The 12,302-nt window shown below is 40.4% G+C and overlaps 1 protein-coding gene across 1 annotated transcript in view; it reads right to left on the bottom strand.

Moving 5' to 3' along the window:
• LOC145342571 (BTB/POZ domain-containing protein KCTD19-like) overlaps nucleotides 1-12,302 on the bottom strand; it is a 108,132-nt gene that overhangs the window by 1,406 nt on the left and 94,424 nt on the right. The window contains exons 12-15 of the mRNA XM_080188126.1: nucleotides 10,427-10,588; nucleotides 7,874-7,915; nucleotides 7,204-7,358; nucleotides 3,738-3,839 (exon numbers count right to left, since the gene is read on the bottom strand). Coding sequence (XP_080044252.1) covers nucleotides 3,738-3,839; nucleotides 7,204-7,358; nucleotides 7,874-7,915; nucleotides 10,427-10,588 — 461 coding nt within the window. The remainder of the gene's footprint in view (nucleotides 1-3,737; nucleotides 3,840-7,203; nucleotides 7,359-7,873; nucleotides 7,916-10,426; nucleotides 10,589-12,302) is intronic.

Genomic DNA, 12,302 nt, shown 5'->3' with positions numbered 1-12,302 from the left:
CCAAGAACAAAGATTAATTATTTCCACTCTGATCAACTAATTATTTTTCCTTTCTTTCATTTGACTAACCATCAGTTTTACATTATATGCCTAAACTTTTTTAACAAGCTATTAAGCTGTTGAGGTCAGGGATAGGTGTGTGAACACTCTTGAGAACGTCAATATATCAAAGAAGGAAGTGTTGAGTATCCTAAATTGCAAATGGGAACTATCCCAGGTTACTGTGGGAGGCAAGGGAAGAAATAGCTGGAGCCCTAACATATTTTTACATCGTCTCTGACCACAGGTAAGATTCGAGAGAACTAGAGAATAGCCAATGTTGTTCCCTTGTTTAAGAAAGGAAACAGATAATCCAGGAAATTATAGGCTGGTGAGCCTGATGTGGTGAAGAAGCTTTTGGAGAAGATACTAAGAGACAGGATATATGCATATTTGGAAGAAAATAAACTAGTTAGTGACAGGCAGCATGGTTTTGTACGGGGAAGGTCATGTCTCAAACTTGATTTTCAGCTTTTTGAAAAGGTGAGAAAGATAATCGATGAAGTAAGAGCTCTGGATGTAGTTTATATGGACTTTAGTAAGGTGCTTGACAAAGTCCCATATGGCAGATTGGTACAACAACTGAAATCACATAGAATTGGGGTTGGCTGGCTAAATGGATATAGAACTGGCTTGGTCATAGAAGACAGAGTAGCGGTGGAAGGGTGTTTTTGCAGAATGGAGATCTGTAGGTAGTGGTGTTCCGCAGTCATCAGTGCTGGGACCTCTGCTTTTAGTACATATAAATGATCTAAAGAAAAATGTGGGTTGTCTGATTAGTAAATTTGTGGATGACATGAAAATTGATAGAATTGCTGATGGTGCCGAGGATTGTCAGAGGATACAACAAGATATAGATTGGAGATTTGGGCACAGAAATGGCAGGTGGAGTTTAATCCAGACAAGTGTGAGGTGATGCATTTTGGAGGATCAAATTTAGGGGTGAACTATATTGTAAATGGCAGAACCCTTAGGAACATTAACACGCAATGCAAGTCTAAATTCCCTAAAAGTGGCAACATAGGTGGCCAAGGTGATTAAGAAGGCATATGGCATGCTAGCCTTCATTGAGTACAAGAGTTGGAAAATCATGTTGCAGTTATGTAAAACCTTGTTTAGGCTACATTTGGGGTATTGCCTGCAGTTCTGGTTACCACACTACCAGAAGGACTTAGAAGCTTTGGAGAAGTGCAAAGAAGGTTCACCAGGATGTTGCCTGGTCTTGAGGGTGCTGACTATGAGAAGAGGTTGAACAAATTGATTGTTTTCACTGGAAAGACTGAGGCTGAGGGAAAACCTGAAAGAGGTCGACAAAATTATGAAAGGCCTAGATAGGGTAAATAGAAGCTTTTTCCAAGGGCAGAAGTGTCAATTATAAGAAGGCATAGGTTCAAGGTGAGAGGGGGAAAGTTTAAAGGAGATGTACGGTGCCATTTTTCAAGCTGTCAGAGGAGGCATCTGAATGGGAAAATGCACAGGGAGGAAATAGAGGGACGTGGACCAAGGAAAGTTTTTTTCTTTGTTCAGTTAGAGCATCGTGATCAGTATAGGCTTGGTGGGCCAAAGAGGCTGTTCCTGTGCTGTACTTATCTTTAAATTGTGAACTGATGTATTTTAAGTTTGAATTTGGACGTAGTAGTGTTATAGTTCTTTTACAAGTAATATACAGTATGCTCCACATACAACTTTCAAAATAATCTTCTGTCAAAGCTATTATTTAATAGAATAAATTTTCACAGAACCAAGAAATTTTGATGGTACCAACACACACATTTCACTACTTAAAACCTGAAATAAAAATAAAACACTGCAAATAAAAAATCATCAGAAAATTAAAATAATCTAATAAAAACAGAAAACTTTGGAAACATTGACAGCTCAGCCATATCGCTGAAGTAAGAAGCAGAATTACGTTTTGAGTCAATGACCTGATCTGAAATATAGGCACATCCTTGCTGGTGGGTTTTAAGGCCCTGGAGGCCTTTGACTGGCTGATCATCTCCCTACCTATCCATGCCCTCACTATAATTTTAATAGTGGTACAAGATGGTGTCAGGCAGCCTGCCTATCAGATTGCCCACTACAGTGCCTCAATTGACAATTAATGCCCACTTTAGGGCCTCACCCTGCTATCATCAGGATCTAACCAGTGGCAGGAGAGGCCCAAGCCAAGCACTCTTGGGCTGGTAGCAGGCAGGGGGTCCCTCTGCTCATCACAGTTGTCTGTAAAAACACATTCATTAAATCGATTTCTCAATCCACAGATACTGACTGACCTGAATCTTTCCAGCATTGCCAGTATTTTGTTTAAAAAAATGTTTACTGAACCTTTTTTGAAAAGTCTCTAAATATAAACTTTCCTCTTCCAAGATACTCTGGATCTGCTGTGCATTTCCAGCACTTTGTTTATTCAATGTATAGGGAGCAATTCTCCCAAGAAGGTTCTAAGTGCTGAATTGGCAGGAGAATTTTTTTTTTCAGGGGACTTCAGACTTGAATTTCCCACACTCTGTGCAATGCAGAAATCAGAATTGTGAATATTATTAAAAGTTTGAGGGGCGGGGCCTACTCACACCAGAGTCTATGACAGTTCCAGAACTCTGCACAGCTTCCCATGGGACCCTCGCAGTGCAGTCCTCCCAGCCCCCATGGCCCAATCACAACCACCATAAGTATGCCCGGACCAGCCCTTCCGCTCCACCACCGCCCCCCCTCCACCTTCGGGTGCCCAGATCTGGCAGAACCCCCTAGGCAGACCATCTCAGCCTGCCCCAATAGCTGGCCGCCCTCCAGCTGACTGATTCCAATGCGGAATGGTAGTGGTGGGACCCCTCAACCCCACTGATCACCCCCAAGCCCCACCCTCTTGGCAATGCCCCCTGCCCAATGGGCATGGACACTTTGGTTAGTGCCAGGAGGCACAGGCTGGCACTGCCAGGGTGCCCATTCTCAAAGAACACCCCCTTTGCCACCCAAGCCCCTGAGGGAGCGCGTTTGTCCCCCCTTCACTCCATCAGGATCTCCCGTCAGTTAAAGTGGGGAGCTATTCTAAATGCCACCAGAGTGAAATTGCACTGGTGGGGTGGGAGATGCTATCGGGCCCAGGGAATTCAGTCCTGGGCTAGATAATCATATTTAAATAACATTGAAATTGGATTAAAATGACATAACTGGTCTTCCTGCTGGTTTCCTGCATGGTCCCAACCACGCCTGCTTTCTGGCGGTAGGAGACGCACATGTCCGGAAAGCATGTGCGAATCGGCCCATGCACATTTCTCCCAACCTGACCCACCAAAAAAAATTAGTGGGTCGGAATGGGAGCATCACCTTCATAGTATTCAAATAACTAGTTGAATGAATGAATGAGGCCCTCAAAATCATAGGTACTGTTTTCTATTTGCCTTTATCCCTCCAGCACCATTGCCACTGCTGCACTCGGTTTATTCCAAGTATATTGATCTACATTCCTAATGTGATCCACATGAAGTTCTGAGTTGTTATAGAGAAAATCAACAAAAGTTAGCTCACTAAATATCTGTTGATTTTTCTTTTCGAATGTGCTAAAATCATTTACAATAAACATAGGTACGACTTGCACAACAATTCTTTGTGTTAGTGATAAACTTATGATGTGAAGGAAGATTAGGATTTGAAACCAGGTAGAACATCCTTTTAATGGTCAAATATCTACTACTCACCGTTAACCATTTAACCAGCTTGTCATGTGAATGCTTTTGGTTCTTGAAAACACTTAGATTTAGCAACTTAGACACAAATATTTCTGGTGTTGTTTGTTCTGTCTTAAAATACAAAAAAATTAGGTTTTAAAAGTTGCATCCTAAATGATAATTATTCAGTTATTGTAGCAACTTGCAGAACAATGCTCACTGACCTGCATATTCTCTTTGGTGAAATATAAATATGTTTCTATGAATATATGTTTGAAAATTTTAACATATCTACAGAATATAAACATTTATTATTCTCATGGAATGCAGCTATGTATATAAAATATCTATTCAACCTGTACCGTAGTTAACTATCTATTTGTCCAAACCACTATGATTTTGAATACGTCTTATCAAATTTCCTCCTAACCTATTCTTCTCTGAGGAAAACACCCCAACCTCTTAACTGTAGTCCCTCAAAGCTGGATGTATTTTCATAACTCTTTTCTGTACTTCCTCCAATACAGTCACATCCTTTCTAAATGCTCAGAATTTGGCACAATACTCAAGTTGAGGTTGTACTTATGTTTTTCAAAGATTCACCATAATTTCCTTGCTTTGTGTTCAATGCCTCTATTCATAGAGTCCAGACTCAATTTGCTTTTTTAACCACTTTCTCAGGCTGCCATGCCATTTTCAACAATTTGTGCAGATACACCAAGTCTTTCTTACTGCTGCAGCATCTTTAGAGTTGTATCCTTTTATATTTTTCTCCTTCCAACAAAAATAAGTTACTTTATGTTTTGTGCATTAAATTTCACCTGCCACATATTTCCACTCATTCTACTATCTTGTTTTCCTTGCTCAGTTAGTACCTCAGCCCTGCCCTTGGCCACCATACATAAATCTCCTTTTTGGTCTGAAGTTGGCCCACCTCCTTTTACTATCTAAATGCCTCCAAATACTTTGGATCCCCTTTTACGTTGGCTGTCTGTCCCTTCTCATGCTCTCTCTTTGCTGCTCTTGTTTCTTTTTTTATCTTCCTAGCTAAATTTTCATATTTAACTTGGTTCACGTGTATATTATCAACACGGTATCTGTCATACTCAATCTTTTTATGTTTACTCTCTTTTTGTCATCCAGAGACATTGCACTTTGTCTCTGCTACCTTGCCCACCGTATGGAATATAGCTCAAATGTAGCCGAATGATCTCCCCTTTAAAAGCAGCTCGTCGTTCAATTACAGTTTTGCTTGATTCCAATTTACAGAGGTCTATTCTCACCCCATGGAATTTGGCCTACATTTAATTATTTTTTAGTCTAGATTGTTCCTTGTTTTTTCTGTAGCTAACCTAAAACTTCTAACACTATGGTGACTGTTCCCTGAATGTCCACCTGGCCCACCTCATTACCATGAATCAGATCCTTTTGTGCCTCCTTTCTTGTTGGACTGGAAACAAAGGATGAATATATGCCTTGCTTGTCCTGAAACTGTAAAATCCTGCCCGAGGTCAACGGACCTTTCCTGGTCCACCCTCCCCTGCTCCTTAGCAGCTGGGATGGTAAAATTCCGACCATAGTATCTAGAAAACTTTCTTGAGCACACTTCAGAAACCCTTCCCTATTTCTGCCCTTTACACTATTACCATCCCAGACTATATTCAGATAATTAAGGTTCCCCTTTCTAACTGTAGCCATTGCATCTCTCTATAATTTCCTGCCAAATTGGTTTTCTATACTTTTCCAGCCAGTTGATGGCCTATTGGAAAGGCCCTTAGTGGAACGGTACCTCTATTCTTTATTAACTCTAACAAAATAGATCCTGTCCTGGACTCTATATCCTCTCCAACGTTTGAAACCTTTAATTAATAAAGCCAGTCCTCTTCCTATGTCCTCTGAACACCTTGTATCAAGGAAAATTGATTTGTTAAAGGTAGGTTGTGTCTGAGTAACATTGAATTTGTTTGAGGAGATAACAAGGAGAGTTCATGACAATAGTGCATTTGATGTAGTTTATATCAAATTTAGCAGGCTTTTGATAAGGTCCTACATGATAGACTGATACCAAATGTAAAAGCCTTGGAATCTAAGGCAAAGTGACAAATTGGCACAGAAAGAGAGTGACCATGTTTTATTTTGACTGGAAGACTGTTTGCAGTGAGGTTCCACTGAGCTCAATTGTGGGTCCCTTGCTTTTTGTGTTAATTGTAGGATAATGCAAAGTGTATAGGAACTACGAGAGGACACAGGTTTAAGGTGCTGGGGAGTAGGTACAGAGGAGATATCGGGGTAAGTTTTTCACTGAAGGGTGAGTGGAACCGGCTGCCGTCGGTGGTGGTGAGGGCAGATTTGATAGGGTCTTTCAAGAGACTTCTGGATGAGTACATGGAACTTAATAGAATTGAGGGTTTAGGTAAGCCTAGTAAGTATGGATATCATCGGCGCAACTTGGGCCGAAGGGCCTGTTTGTGCTGTAGTTTTTCTATGTTCTATAGGAACAGAGGGACCTTGAAGTACAGATCCTTGAAGTGCTGAACAGGTAGATAAGGTAGTTGTGAATGCAGATGGAATATTTGCCTTTATTAGAAAAGGCATGGGATATGAGAGTTGGGAGGTTATGTTGGACAGTATAAATCACTAATTAGGGTGTAACTGGAATACTGCATCCAGTTCTGGTCACCACACCAGAAGAAAGATGAATATCCATTCCTTCTTTTGAATAAAGTCTACATGATGGTGATCTGACCATATTTCCATTAGCTACCTGCGCCTGCAAATCACCACAGAATCTACCACATTCTGTATTCACATACATACACAGTAAACTCTTTAGGCTTTAGTGTATTTCCTCTCACTCTGAACTCACCTAATACCTTTCCATTTTTTACTCGTGCTACCTGTCAATCCTTGATGCATATTGTTTTTCTTTGTTACCTCTTGGTTTCTATTCCATGTGTTTGTATGTTTATGCAGGTGGCTGTTCCACTGAATCATACAGGAGCACAGGAGGTGACCACACAGCCCATCATGAGCTATTCAATTAATCTCACTGCCCTGCACTTTCCATGTTACCTTACCATTTCAAGTATACATTTAATTTCCTTTTAAAAGTTAATAGTGAATCTACTACCACTACCATTACTGTAGTGCATTCCAGACCCTACAATTCACAGTACAAAAGAAATTCTCATCATCTTTGGCCAATATTCTTTCTTAAATGTGTGTCCTCTTATTACTGGCCCTCTGCCAATGGAAACAGTTTCTCTTATCAGAAGTATTTCATTATAAATTTCATTCGCCACCCACCCCCTTTGATGGCATGCACATTAATATTTTAAAACTAGCATATTTTAAAACTAGCATAATATCCTCCCTCACTGTATTAACTTCATTTGTTAACCAATTAATTTTAAATTTACAAGCAAAACAAAAACATAGTAACGAATGTTAATAACTGACATTTCCACATTGCTGAAATAACACTAATAAAACATACCCAAAGAAAGTTTACAAGTTGCAGGATTTCCCATGTTATTTGTCGTGGATCCTTCAAAGTATATGAGTCCAGGATGATTCCAGTCAAAAAGTGATTACATTCCCTGGCATAAAATATTTCTTCATGTGATAAGTTAAAGGTAAGAGATGCTAAACCTATAAAATTTTAAATAAAGAAGTATTTTTATCTTGAAAATCAGATTAAGGCAAGGTTACTGGAATTTTTTGTCTTGTTGGAATGATCATTTATATAGTTTGTTGGTGCTACTTATAGTAACAAATTTAGCATTGCATCAATACAATTTCAATTTGTCCTTCATATTCCACTAAGCTCCGCGTATCATCTGCACTCTGTGTGGCCCAAGAAGAACCAAAGTGCTCTCCAACTGAGGGAGGGTAATTGGAAGGTAAGTCACACATGTTAATTATGATGACCAGAACAAAACAACATTAAAATAGGTCTTTCTACAGGATTCCTATATTCCCCTCTCAATTACAGCCACCATAAAGCATTGGTGATCAGGGATGGAGGAGAAAACAGCAATTGAACACTCTGAAAAAGAACAATAGGCAAATACAGTATTTTAAACATTTTTCAAAACAGACTGAATATCAAAAGTCACATTTTGGTAAATAAGGAAGTATTTTCCTTTGGAATGTATAATAAGTACCTGTGACATGACTGTTTTCCAAGTGAGCAAATCGTGCATCATCTATGGAAGAATATGGAAACAGGTCTTTTGAGCAAATAAATCAAGTTAGTGCAGTGTTTGTTTTCAAATGAGATTATGATAAAGTATTAATACAATATTAGGCATAATCTAAATCCACTCAATTTGTGAACTACACAGCAGTTTGAATTTCAGCAAACTTTGCTTGTGTTATGCGGCATTGTGCCAACCAGTATGCACTACCAAGCAGAATTTCTATTTTTCCCCAATGCAACCAACCAGAACTTATCCAGAACCCAAAGATTTCCAAGATAATTGACAAAGATGTCAAAGACAAAGGGAATGTAAAGGCTGGTGATCATGGCTAAGAAAGGTGCTGATACCAACCATTAAGAGATCAAATATGTAAATGGCAGAACAAAAGTAAGCAGACTGTCAAAGAACAACCTGACACATGGGGTAGAGATTGAGGTCAGAGTTCATGCTCTGAAGCTGTTGAACCATCTGGAAAGCTGTAACATGCCCAATCTGAAGATGAGGTGCTGTTCCTTCTATTTGCATGGGGCTGCCTTGGAACATTACAATAGGCCAAGGATGGACATGTGGACATGACTGCAGGATGGTATGTTCATATGGAAAATGACAGGAGAACCTGGGTCCTGCTTGTTCTGCAAAATGGTCACCCAGTTTGCGTTTGGTCTCTCAAAGGTAGAAGAGAGCGCACTGGGAGCAGCCCATTCTCAGCTGCATTGCAGGCAGCCCACTGCGTGCATTATCTGATGGATATTTTTTGTATTTTAAATGTTGTCATGATATTTGAAACTTCGAGGAATCCTGTGAATAAAAACTGGCTGACTATGAAGCTACAGAAAAATAGTGTGATCTATTACTGAACATGATCTATCCCTTGAATAAATTTATAACAGACAAAATTAATTAGCTTTTGTTGGTGGTTTATTTAATTCTATCCTGGCAGGTGAGAGAGAATCTATTTTTGCTAATTTTAAACAGAGTAAAGATTAAATTATAGTGCTTACCAATACAAATGCTTTAGACTCTTAAAGTAGCTTTTGGTGGTTGGAAAATTCATTGTACCAATTAACCTATAGACCTGAATATTTCAAATGGTGGGGTATCCCATCCCACCATCCAAAGAATCCTGGTGGCTGTGACTGCCCTGGAGCCATTTCATGCTCAAATGAGTGTTGTTTCACCCCTCATTTGGGAGGAAGTCCTGAAGAGAGCTGCCAACCAATCCAATTTGCCAGCAGTTCCCTTGTCCCTGCAGTGGACAGAAAAGGAAGTGCCAGAGCCTAAAGTCCTGGATCAGATAGAAAGGTAAGTTTTGGAGGGGGTCACAAGGCCAGGAAGGACTGGATGGGTGGAGAGTGAGCATTTGGAGATCTGAGGGAAAGACTGGGGTGGGGTGGAGTGGAAGTCCAGCAATCACCAGACTTTGTTGGGGAGGGGGGGTGCCCAAAATCAGAAGGATCTTCTGAGAAAGGCAGCCCCATCCCCATCCACCCCTGCTTGATTGAGATCTAAATCCATTTTTGGGCATCCCACGCATCAGGTGGGATCATCATGCATCATCCTGCCAGTTTAAAAACTGAGGTTGCATGGCAAACATCCCTAGATGGCCAAGAGTTTCAATTGTGCCTTGCCAGCCCCAACATAAAATTGCTGCAAGTTCAGATTGGGTGGGAATCCAGAGGGAATTCCATTTCACACTCCCACCTGTCTGAAAAGCTGCCACCATAGAGCGTAAACTGCAGTCCATTATGTACTTTTGTTTATAGGTCCCAACCAACAGAAAATTTGGGCGAGAACCTGATCGGGTTGGGTGCAGCAGGCCAGGAGACTTGCAATGGGTTTGACGCCCAGCGAATATATCATTTTGCCCCTCTCACCCAATTAACAGGCCATCCTGAGCCCCAGAGTATTGCACCCAGGTGTCTTCATAATTAGTTTGAATTTAGCACAGACAATGGGCATAATTTTACGGCCTCACTCAACCTGAGGCCAGGAAACAGACCATCCCATTGCCTGCCCCTTGCCCACTCCAATTCCCATGGCGGGAGTAGCAGTAGAATTCCGGCGTGTATGTCTCACTTTTTTATTTGCACTATCAGATCTTCCTTCTATATACTCATCCTAAGTCAGGAGATAGGCTATTTTCTAATGAGAACATTGTTCAATCATATATTGCAATGATTTTTAGATAATAGAAATACTTGTCTTTACATCTTTTAGGAAAGAACCATAATGGGTTTGCTTGATGAAAACCATCCAATATATAAACCCCAACACTTAAATTATTAATACTGTTTGCATCAGTAGTGTTGTGCTATTTAACATACCTTCAGAAAATGTCTTTGAGAAGGCAGGAAAGCAAGCCTTTAGCAATGGGACAGATGGTTGTGTGATTTTAGGAATGTATAACTTAAAATCCCCCTCTGATTGAAAGTAATATACACCTATAATATACTGAAATTTGATCCTGCAACCAAATCTGTTAACTTTTCTGTTCATGATTTGAGAGTCATATAGTACCTATGTCTGTAGAAGGCTTCATATATAACACACTATCTGTGTAAAAGACAGAGTATCCATCATTTCCCAGCAGGAGAGGATGGTGGACTTTGATGATAAATCCAGTGTTCTGTGGCCAACCATCAAAATTATTATGATCCATTGATTTATCAAACTGATTTCCTACAACACAAATATACACATTATAAATCATTCGTCAGACACAACACATCAATATAAATTGCTAACTCAGCATTTCCAATATAATATCTGCCACATCAAATTAGTGCTGGTCCAGCTCCCAGATACCATCTGAAATCTCTCAACTTGGCTGCCATTTTCTATTTCAAGTGGGTAATGTAGTGTATTAAATATAATACACATTGAACATTTGAATTACCCTAACAGTCAAAGATGTGAAGAGCCCCTAGCACTGTCCAAGAGGCAAAGTGCCAATACCTGGAGCACACTGGCACTGCCCACCAGACATTGGGCAGTGCCAGGGCAGGACTTAATGTGGGGAGGTGGACCTCTCAGGAGCAATCGGTGAGGATTGTTCTGCTGCCATTCTGGACGGGCTGAGTGACAGAGGGAGGCAGCCTATTAGGGATGGGTCAAGGCTATGTTTGGGGGTGTAGTGGTTGGGGCTGCCAGTGGGGTGGGGAGGGAATCAGGAGATCAGGGCTTTGGCAGGGTCGGGGGGGGGGACATTGACACAAGCTGGGGGTGGGGGAAATCGAGGCTGACCTGGACAAGTCTGTGGGGCCAGTAATCAGGCCATAGTGGGGGTCTATGTGCCAGTGATGAGTGGTCGTGGTGCTGGCCAGCGATGGGAGGCCTACAGTTCAGGGCCATTTTGCATGCGCCACACTTGGCACTGACAGATCAGCACATGCATAGTGGCTGTGCTGCTGGCCTCTCCAGTGGGAACTGGCCCCACCCATTGAATTTCAGCATGATTCACACTAGTACACTCTGAAGTGCGCAGTAAATGGGAAATTCATTTTGAAAATCCTACTTTAAAAAACCAATGGGAATTACTCCAGTTTTTACGCAAATTTGGAACTTAGAACTTTTTTGGGAAGAATTGCCCCCCCCGTGTTGTATGCTACCAGCTACTTAAGATTACTCCAATGATGCACAGTGTTCCATAATTTAGATTTTTTCTTGAAAACTGAAATGGTTAAAATCTAGGTATTTTCATAATAGTTGATTAAAAGTCAATAGATATGGTTTAATCATTTGTTTTCTACAACGTGCCAGTTATCAGGGCACACAATTTCTGCTGACCTGTAACGGTTTTGTAAGGTGTGAATTTCCTGTTGTTCAGCCTGATTTCTGACTGGGAAAAGTAGAACATAATGTGGACTGAGCAATGCAGAAATTAACCAATGTACAGAATTCATATTATAATCTGCAACAATTCTTTTAACAATTTCTGAAACTGCAGAAATTTTTTTTAGAAACTAATAGCAAGATTGCCCCCTAAATACAATTCTGATCACCTCCCCACAAATATTGAGTAGATTCTTCATAATATGGAACATTGGAATACAACAAAAATCAGAGGCATTAATATCATAAAACTTTAAGCACAATACTCAATATTGTATAAAATTATTAAAACTTCATTTTTTTTGTGTTATTCCATTGAACATCAAAGACATTTTACTTAAAGGAGTAAGATAGCAAGAGTTAGAGGAATCTGGATTGATGCCCCTTATGACTTTAAAAACTTACCTCTTGAGGTATGGGAGAGTGGGGATTTATATAGCAGTGTATTCTGACTCAGGCAATTTTCCAAGATTCACTGTGTCCAGGTGATCGAATGCAAGTAGGCACAGACCCAGGGAAATATGGAGGGGAACATTTTTCAAACTCCCACCCTTCTATCATA

Source organism: Carcharhinus amblyrhynchos, chromosome 4 (assembly GCF_965287045.1).
Source record: "Carcharhinus amblyrhynchos chromosome 4, sCarAmb.v2.hapA, whole genome shotgun sequence".
Lineage (NCBI taxonomy): Eukaryota > Metazoa > Chordata > Chondrichthyes > Carcharhiniformes > Carcharhinidae > Carcharhinus > Carcharhinus amblyrhynchos.
The sequence above is the reverse complement of the archived record's forward strand: the minus strand, read 5'-3'. Positions and strand labels throughout refer to the sequence as shown.